The sequence below is a fragment of the Poecilia latipinna genome, unplaced genomic scaffold, assembly GCF_001443285.1.
Source record: "Poecilia latipinna isolate Pla-1442-1.1 unplaced genomic scaffold, P_latipinna-1.0 Scaffold392, whole genome shotgun sequence".
In the NCBI taxonomy this organism is placed as follows: Eukaryota; Metazoa; Chordata; class Actinopteri; order Cyprinodontiformes; family Poeciliidae; genus Poecilia; species Poecilia latipinna.
The window spans coordinates 19,171-28,555 of NW_015113008.1; the positions used below are offsets into that span (position 1 = coordinate 19,171).

The 9,385-nt window shown below is 38.2% G+C and overlaps 1 protein-coding gene across 3 annotated transcripts; it reads left to right on the forward strand.

Moving 5' to 3' along the window:
* The first annotated feature begins 287 nt into the window (after nucleotides 1-287).
* rnaseh2b (ribonuclease H2, subunit B) lies at nucleotides 288-7,010 on the forward strand. Of its 3 annotated transcripts, none has more exons than XM_015037085.1 (11): nucleotides 289-505; nucleotides 816-884; nucleotides 2,124-2,231; nucleotides 2,923-2,999; nucleotides 3,807-3,921; nucleotides 5,037-5,101; nucleotides 5,188-5,293; nucleotides 6,040-6,121; nucleotides 6,212-6,257; nucleotides 6,520-6,594; nucleotides 6,838-7,010. In XM_015037085.1, exons 1-11 carry the CDS (start codon nucleotides 442-444, stop codon nucleotides 6,946-6,948), a joined length of 918 nt encoding a protein of 305 aa, XP_014892571.1. In that variant the 5' UTR covers nucleotides 289-441; the 3' UTR covers nucleotides 6,949-7,010. The 3 variants fall into 3 exon arrangements, with proteins under 3 accessions (XP_014892572.1, XP_014892571.1, XP_014892570.1); XM_015037084.1 differs by having other exon boundaries at nucleotides 291-505; nucleotides 6,517-6,594; XM_015037086.1 differs by lacking the exon at nucleotides 6,520-6,594 and having other exon boundaries at nucleotides 288-505.
* Nucleotides 7,011-9,385: the final 2,375 nt, after the last annotated feature.

A 9,385-nucleotide genomic window follows, 5' to 3' on the forward strand; every position in this document is an offset into this window, starting at 1 on the left:
AACGCTCCAACAGTTTGGCACAATTGAATTTTAATAAAGGCTCTTGGGTGACCTCTAGTGGCGTTACAAGGAACACCCGGTGGTGTGACCTTAAATTGGCGCATACCACTGCTTAAAAGCAGAGGTAAATAGGTCAAATTAAAAGTGTGAAATTGCGACTTTTGCTCTCGGTTTTGAGGACACACCAAAGCCAAAGCATTTTATAAATTCAACAGTATTTTTTTCAAATAAAAGAAGAAAAGAGTCGACTTAACAGAGCCGCTATCAACGCCGTGTTGACTTGTATGTGACCGACGCAGGAAGTGGTCACACCGAAAGGCGCCTTTTCTGAGCTCATGTTGTCAGGCAAAAAAAAAAAAAAAAAAAAAAAAAAAAAAAAAAAAAAAACTAGCTACCCCAGGATGGGAAAAGGCAAAGTTACGCTAAGTGTAAAGAAACAACATGGCTGCTAAAAAGAAGCGCACTCCAAACACACAGAATGACAGCTGGATTGTTATCGCCGCAGGTAGGCTACTAGCAAAGGAAAATAACACAACTAATAGTGCTAACTTGCCATTAAACAAAACCTACTAATAGTTATTAAAGCTTAATAGCTGTGTCTACTGCATAGCTTAGCTGACTCTAAGTAGTGGTGCTATTCTTAGTCTTTAAGCTAGATGAAATACTTGTAAGCTTATTTAAAGAGGAAAATATCCTCTAATTCCTGGCTAATGCTACGTTATGAACGTACTGTTGTCAATTCTATCGATCTATCGATTTTATCCTCTTGTTGGTTCTTTGCCTGTTGTGACAATGTTTTTATTTTCTGTCCACAGACTCAGTAACTGAAACACAGAAGCCAGACTGTGATCCAGATTTTGTGAAGCTCAGGAATCCCTCTACAGGTTTTAAAGTCTTCACTGTTAATCGGATCTCTTGGTCTGCACTAATGGTTAATTTATTTCTGGTTTGTAAACTTCAAAATGATGGTTCAGTCCCTATTAGCAAGAAAAACAAATATATGCATGCCATCTAAATTTAATGAGATCATTATTATTTTTTTCAATTAATATATCTCTTTTAAGGTGTGCATATAACCTTAAAGTAAATTCATAATTATTGAATCTGTTTCTTCCTCCCTGTTCAGTTAATACATCAAAACAAAGAACTGCTTGTAATCTGTAAATGCATCAACCAACATTATGCACTTTGGTGCACTTTGTTTTGAGTTGAATAAAAATCTGATTAGTGCAGTAATGGTGATAATCCTTGAGTTCCTCAATTTCTGTCGGATTAAAACTACTTCCTTTGTCAAAGAACCTTCAGCACATTTTTTCTCTGTCATGTTGTATAGTCGTAAAAATAAACCAAACTGGGTTAAAATTGGGATCATCAGGTTGAACCTGTAAGAAAACTGGTAAGGAAAATTGGCCAGTAAAAAAAACGATTGGTGAATTTTAACCTGGTTTTCTCGTATCTTGGGTTTATGGTGAGCTATTTCTATGTTTGGATTATTATGCAGTAGAAAGACCCAATGAAGACTTGTTTTTAGTTCACTGGAAGAGATGTCCAGATTTTTATTTAAAAGTTCCTCGTCCTTGTTAAACTAGACTATGCTGTGGGCTGTAGCATGAAACAGGCCCAGAGCATCACAGATCCCCCATGATGCTTAACAGAGGGCATTGGGTGTTTTCTGACATCCTTTGTTTTGCACGACACCCACCTGGAATTTGTGTTGCCTGAAAGCTAAATGTTTGTCTCATTTGACCACAGTTTGTAGTTCCAGCTAAAGTCCTAGAGATGTTTTGGAAACACCCCATGTTTATGATTGTGATGGTAGGACAGAGAACACTTTTTCTGCCATGTCCCCCAAATCTGTTCCCAGAATAATATTTATTATCTGTTTTTTTTAAGGCAGCACAAAAATATTTGTTTGATCAGTGACTACAAGTGTTGATGAACATGCAGATTTAAAAAAATGGATACAACATAAACTCTATTACGACAAAAAAAAAAAAAAAAAAAAACCTTCCCGAGTTCCTGCATATTTCCCAGAATGTTTGAGGGCGACTCTTTCTATGTTTGTTTACTGCTGGTGCAGAAGTGAAAGTAACGCTGTTCTTCATTGTCCCCTGTTCTTGCAGAAGAGGCGTCTCTGTATTTGCTCGGTGCCGGTGATGCGCAGCTGTACGAGGTCAAGGCGTTTGAGGAAGACTTCCACTCCTGGTTCGTTGGACAGACCGTACAGAGAGGTGTGTCGCATTTCATGTCAGCGTCAGAGTTTGACCGTCTTGTCTTTCATCAGAGTTCGACTGAAAAAGAGTAAAACAGCGAAACGACAGAAAAGTTTAACTGGACTTAAAACACTTAAAGCATCCATTTAGAAAGAGCCCGTTCTCACAAGCACTTATAAAAACCTCGAAGTGTTTTATAAGTTCAAAACCGCTAAGAAACTTATTCCTCCGTCTACACATTTCTTTTGTTTTACGTCTTTTGTCACACATTTCATACCAGCAAGCAAATCTTCATATCAGACCAAGAAAATTTCTGAACGTAGTTTCAAATTTTGATTTTATTTATTAAGAAGCCAAAACTTTTCTGAACTATGTCACCCCATATGAAAATATTATTGCCTTCCCTTTTAAATAATTATTTTTATTAACCACATCCAGGGTTGTGATTGTAGCATGAAGAACTCACCTAAACTTAACTTGCTTGACAACATTACACGGGCAAAAAGATCTCAAAAAGCAAGACACAATTTCCTATCAGTGTTTCCCATTGTTGAATTTAACATCTTAAAGTTTCAATGTGTTTCCTCTGTTCATCTAAAAAGTTAAATAAGATGTCTTGCTGTCGTTTAACCTGTTTTTTTTTTCTGTTCTGGTGTAAATCCATGTCTAATCCAATAATTGTTCATGTTTTGTCTCTGTTTATAATCAGATGGAAAACTTCTCTTCGTAACACAGATGGACCCTCTTTATCTGATATTGCCCTATATGATTAAATCTGGCCAAGAGGTAAAGAACCACAATTTGTACAACTGTACAAACTTATAAAATACAGGTTGAGCGTGAAAGATTTGAATATTGTGAAAAGCTCAATTTTTTTTCTGTCACTAATTTCAGAGTGAAACTCTTTCGTTCTGTAGATCCGTCGCGTGAGGAGTGAAATATTTCCAGCCCTTGTTGTTTGTAATCTTGATGATTGTGCCTTGCAGATAATGAAAACTTTAAAAACAGTTTCTCAGAAAATTTGAACATTGTGAAAAAGTAAAAAAAATTAAAAATCAATTAGTTGCTCAGCTCAAAACATCTGCAAATGTTTCTGAGCCCCTAAATGGGCTCTCAGTCTGGGTCAGAAGGCTGTGCCGTAAGTCGCACAAATGATCATAGTTTAGGAATCTTGTGGTTCACGCAGTGCCGAATCCAAGCATATTCAAAGAAAGTTAAGTGGAAGGAAAAAGTGTGGGAGAAAAATATAGCACAGTGTTTACACAGTGTTCTAAATTGTTGACATACCTGTGCGACATACTCAGCTGTTGAGCCGTGTTCAGGCATTTTTTCGGGATGTTTTTTAATTTTAAATATTAATCTGGGAAAATCCTGAAACCTTTGCGCAAACGTTCCCCCCTCAGTCTGATGTTCTATATTTTGTCCACTACTTTGCTACAATTTCACGCATATGAAATGTTTGTTACCTCATAAGGTGTTGAATTATTTTGCATGTAGAAACAACAGAAGCAGAGATTTGTCTGACCCGTTGGGACTATGTGAATTTCCCCCACTGAGCTACGGTAAGGGATATTTCTGTTTTCTGCCGCTCAGGGGAAATTCCAGCCTGTGGATCAAGTTGTTAAGGATGATGAGTTTCCAGCGAGCTCCAGGCTGCTCAGATGCACACGCTCCCTGACCAGCCTGCACCACATTGCAGAGGAAAAAGGTGACGTTTCCTTGAAGGCAGTGAGCGACAATCTTAAGTTACAGCCTTTATTTCAGCTGCTCATTTAGCTGATACAAAGTGGCCGTTGTAGTAAGAGCCTCTAAACCAGGGGTGTCAAACTCATTTTGGTTTAGGGGCTGCATACAGCTTAATCTGATCTGCAGGGGGCCACACAAGTAAACTCATTGCAAGATTAAATAGAACCAATAAAAGTGGACTTGTTGATTTTTATATTAAACGAATTTCACTTTTACAAAATATATTATGAATAATCTCAGTTTTTAAGAAAGGTATCTGCAATTTCAACAACACTTTTACTCAGTTAAGCATTTATTCAAGTGCATTATGCATAAGAACTGACCTCAGTGATTGTACAATGTTGCAAAACATTTATTCACAGTTTTTGGAACTTAAAAACACTGTCCTGCATCACAAAATACAACAGACAAACATTAAGAAAAGGTTTAAAATCAATTTTAAACATCTGGGAAGCAATTTGAACAAATTATCTGGCTTCCCACATTTGAAAACTTAAGTGTCAGCTGTTTTAAACAGACATTTGATGACTTGCATTTGTTGATGCATAAAATGCATACATATAGAAAAACATGCATACATAACATGTATGTATGTTAGCATGCACGAGAAATATGAGGTTGCCAGGGCCAAAATAAAAAGCTGGTAAAGCATAGAATCGAACTTGTTTACAGAACCTGAAGCTCAGTGCTGCCATCTGCTGTTGCATCATGTTGTGTGCTCTGAATAAAACACAGCGCCCCTCGTGGACAGTATAGGAACTGCAGATTTTCAATTAAACGAAGTATATGTTTTTTCATGAATAATAATAATGCATTTTGGCACCGGGCCGGACTAAATCGTTCGGCGGGCCGATTCCGGCCCGCGGGCCGTACGTTTGACACCCCTGCTCTAAACTATGAAACAAACTGCTCCTGCAGCCACTAACACTGCTTGTTTTGTTTGTTGTTGTATTTTTTTCGTTTTTCCTGAGACACTTCTCTCCCCTGGCTTTTTAGTCAACCTTTTTGTTACTTGATTGTTTTTGTGTCGTTTTAAAAATCCCTCGCAAATGGACTTGACTTGTGTGCCGTTTACAGAGGTCGGAGGCCTGAAGTTTCATCGCTACAGTCAAGAACGAACCATGAACTGGTTACAAAAAAAGGTAAACACAGCGCAGGATGTTGAAGCAGCAAGAGAAAACAAAAGCAAGTGGAGAAGTGTGAAGATGTTTTAATACTTGTGCCGTAGGTGGAGAGAACCATCGTTGCCCTGAAGAAGAAAAATATCTGTGTGGGAGAAGGAGTGAAATCCACAACTTATGTCAGAGTCAAGTCTGAGTCAGACGACCGGGAGGGTAAACCTGCATCGCTGTATTTCCCTTTTTAGCCGCGCTTTGCAAACGTATTCAGGCCCTTCGACATTTCGTGCGAGTTGTCACGTTGCGGCCACAAAACTCCAAGTAGTTTGCTGGGATTTTATGGGATAAAGCGAGAGGAAGCGGTGTGTTAATGTGAAGTGGATGTAAAATGAAGACGTGGTTTTCAAAATATTTTACAAAATCTCCCACCTTTTGCTGCAGATCCAGGGATATGTCTGCTGGCTTTACACGTCTAACATTTTGTCAAATTTCAAGTGTTTCTGCTGGTTCTCACTGGATTGGGGTTTACTTTATTGTTTTTCAATTAAATAGAACTCAATTTGACTATTTTAAATGGTACTAGTTTAATATAACTAGTTAAACTAGTTAAATTTAACTAGTTAGATAGTTCTATTGAAGTAATTGATCTTTATGTTGATTTATTACGTAAAATTCGTATAAGAGATTAAAGTTTGTGATTGCTGTGTGAAAAAATACAAGGGATATGAATATCTTTGCAAGGCAGCCTTAGTAAAATGCTAATTTTGATACACTGATAAAAAAGAAAACATTCATAAACCTAAATGTACTTTAGCTGCAGGTGCTGATATCAACCAGCAGATGGCAGTAGTGCTGTATTATTTTATGGCGACTTCAACTTTTTTTATTTTTATCTTTACATCACAAACTATTTAAATAAACGATCAGAATTTGATCGGTCATCTCTTTTCTTTTCGATACAGAAGACTACCTTCGCTACGCTCACGGTCTGATATCTGAGTACATCAGTGAAGAACTGAGCAAAGCTCTCCTTAAACACTTGGGGCAAGTTAAATTGAATGAAAAAAAAAAATCTTATTTGCATGTGTTTTTGTGACTTTGTAGACAAAACTCATCTCTTTCTAAATGCCACAGGTTACCAGAGCTAAAAAGTCCGAAGGAAACAGAGCCTCCGTCTAAGGTATGTTGGTTTCATTGAAGTTTTTTCTCAGCTCTTCTGTCTTACATGATACTAAAACCACCGTGCGCTTTCTTTGAGTCTTCAACCCTTTTCTGTTTTTGCGTTCTTTAATGAGCCGATCGCCCTCGGTCACTGTTTGTGTGGTTTAATCCTGCGGTTTTGAGGACTTCAGCTTGTGGTCGGTGAAGCTGGCAGCGGTGGAGTCTGTCTTTTTGTGCTTCTTGTCATGAAAAGCGCCTCTCACTTCCTCCTTTGGCAGAAGCGGAAACTTTCCGACAAGCCGGTGGAGGCTGGAGAAGACTACACCAAATTCAACAGTGCAGACTTTGCCCGGAAAGTGAGTGCACGCGTATTAGGAAACATCCTCAGCAGATTCAGACCTCATTTATTTCATTTTAAATCAAACAGTCAGCTGTTTAATTTCTTTCCAGAACCTCCAGCCGTTGTGTAAATTCGCTTATTTACTGCTGTCTTTTAGCTTTGTGTGTAGCGCAGTGGGGCTACTATCATGATCCCAGGCTAAATAATTGCGTTATGCTGTTACTTTATTTTTGTTTTGTCTCGTTTTTTGTATTTCCAGCCACCCAAGAAGATGACAGCTGCTCAGAAAACATTGGCTAAAGTGGACAAGAGTGGCATGAAGCCAATGTCTTCTTTCTTCAGCCCAAAGACCAAAGCTGAAAAGAAGTGAATGTGTTGTGCTTTTTGGATTCGCCCGACTCATGTTTTGTAATAAAGGAAAGAAAAACCTATCCGAAAGGCTGTTTGTCTTTTTAATTGTGAGAAGGAAAAGGGATTAAAGTAAAGGGGATTTGTTTTCTCAAGTAATAAATAATACACCATAATAAACTTCTTAGTGCTTGTAGACTGATAGTTTAGCTTTCAAATAGCTACAGTGGCAAGATAGTTTGTACAGAGGATCTCTGTATAAATCATGATGTGCTTACAAAATGTATTTACCCGCTTACAGATTGATTCTAGTTTTGCTTTTATGTCACACCTAATTGTTTCTGACCGTCAAACTGATTTAAGATAACGTGAGTAAAAACAAAATTGAGGTTTTCAATTGACTCGATGTATTGACCGTATGTTAAAAAGTAACCTAATAAGTAACTTGAAAGGCATTTCTGATAACTAAATAAATGGTTACGTGAATTAGTGAAAGTCGTAGCAACAGAGCTGGCCCAGAACGTCACCCCGCCACTGCCATCTTTGCCGCTCTGACGTTCTTTTCTGCAGCGGTCGTATTTGTTTTACTCCACTTGCAACAGAAAAGGATGCATGGCTTTCAAAATGTTTCACTTTTTTGTTTTTATCTCTTTAACTTTACAAAATGCTATTTCAGAGCTCTTGAAGTTGTTTTGGGAAAACCGAGACAGACCTCTTTGTTCTTTTCCGTGAACAGCGAGGTTTTGACTTTGAAAGTTTCCCATGGATGAAATTTTTACCCAGTTGAAGTTATTTAACCTCGGCTGGTGTCAGTGAGTTTGTTTCTTGTCTGTACTTGAATTTCTTTAGTTTGGGACATGAGTTGTTGCTTTGTAGATCTTTTATCCTACTTCATAGCATCAGGTTATATTTTGTTGATTTCTTGATTCTACAGGTCTCCATATTATTCAGCCCTGGGTAATGAAAGCAAACTCGGCTCTCCAGAAAAGTGTAGTCAGTCATGGGTAAATCCTTTTTTTTTTTTTTTGAAGAGGTTCAGATGATTTTGGAGAAATCCTCATTTAAAAAATGTGTCTGATAAGTGCAAATAGGCTCATATGAAGCATATAAAACATTTAAAAACAGAAAGGGGGCGAGGCTTTTCACAGCTTTGTACACCTAAATAAATTGACGACTCTTAAAAAATTGGTTTATAAAATGAAAACTGAGCCCTAAGTATTTACCGTGTTAGAATTATGTAATAAATCTCTGCCGGGCATAAAACACAAACCCCAAAATATCTGAAAAGTCAATAAATCTGTACAGCGTTTAAGCTTTCCATCTTTATTTATTCACCCTTCTTGTACAAGGCCTATTTACCTTTAGCATGGATTATTGTGCTGTATTTGAGCTGGTATGAAGCTTTTCACGCAGCCGGGAGGCCTTGACCTCGCCCTGGCCGCGTCCACCTGTTAAACGAAACTTTAATTCATGTAGCCGTCTCTGACTTTGAGCTTGAAAGGAAGCATTGTTGCTTTTCAAAAATCGTCTTTGATACCCATCAGAAGCACACACTCGCGAGTCTGGACTGTAAACTGCAATCAGCCAAAATTCGACATTTGCCGACCCTATTGAAGGTTTCTCTTGCTCAGCTCAGCTCGAAAGGCATTTAGAAAGAAATGCGATGAACCAGGCGGTCAAATTGATCTCAAGATGACGGAAGAAACGGAGAACTTTTAGAAAGGATGTACGTTAGGCCAATGGAGAGTCTTCCAAGTTATTCTCTTGCTGTGCAGCACAGCTAGAAGGTTAAATGATTGTAGAATGTTCATGTAAAACAACCAAATTTGCAGCTTTAATTACAGGTTCCTGTCATCCACGGGTCCATGACTCAAATATTCAGTGGTGCTTTTGGTATAAATAAGTAATTACTAGCACAAAAATATTTCTGGACCAAATTTTGTCCCTTTAGAAATTGGTTGACTAGTCCTGAATTCTTGCCTTCTGTTTGCCCAGTTAATCTAACTATTAACCAGTCACTCCAGGAAGTTGTGATGTTTTGATTCAGTCGTCCGAAAATTTTGGGCATGCTTGCAATATTTACCAATCATGTCAGCCTTCAGGGAGTCATCACATCATCTTCTCTGTTAGCCCTTCAACAGCATTTTTTACCAGCATCACTCTGAAAAGTAGCTTGTATAACGAGCTCAGCAGATGCACAGTTTGACCAGTTGTTTGCTAATTGCTGCTGGCTAGTCTGAAGGAGCTGAGTGGGGTAGTTGCGGGGAAGGGCTGCTCTGTAAGTTGGAAGCTCTGAAGATTCAAAACTGCAGCTCCGAGGAGGAGATGCACCTTGATGGAGACACTAGATCCAACCAGGAGTTAGACCTAGAGCTAAATGGTTGCCATGGGAGATTAAAGTATTTCTCAAACATGCTTCAAAAAAATGTTTGAGAAAACATTTTTCTCATGTTATGAGG

What these genes read in the sequence shown, in the direction of transcription:
- rnaseh2b (XM_015037084.1), top strand. Translation starts at nt 442, where the DNA reads ATGGCTGCTAAAAAGAAGCGCACTCCAAACACACAGAATGACAGCTGG. An exon ending in CTGGATTGTTATCGCCGCAG is followed by an intron (nt 506 to 815) that starts GTAGGCTACTAG and finishes TTCTGTCCACAG; the next exon opens with ACTCAGTAACTGAAACACAG. An exon ending in GCTCAGGAATCCCTCTACAG is followed by an intron (nt 885 to 2,123) that starts GTTTTAAAGTCT and finishes CTGTTCTTGCAG; the next exon opens with AAGAGGCGTCTCTGTATTTG.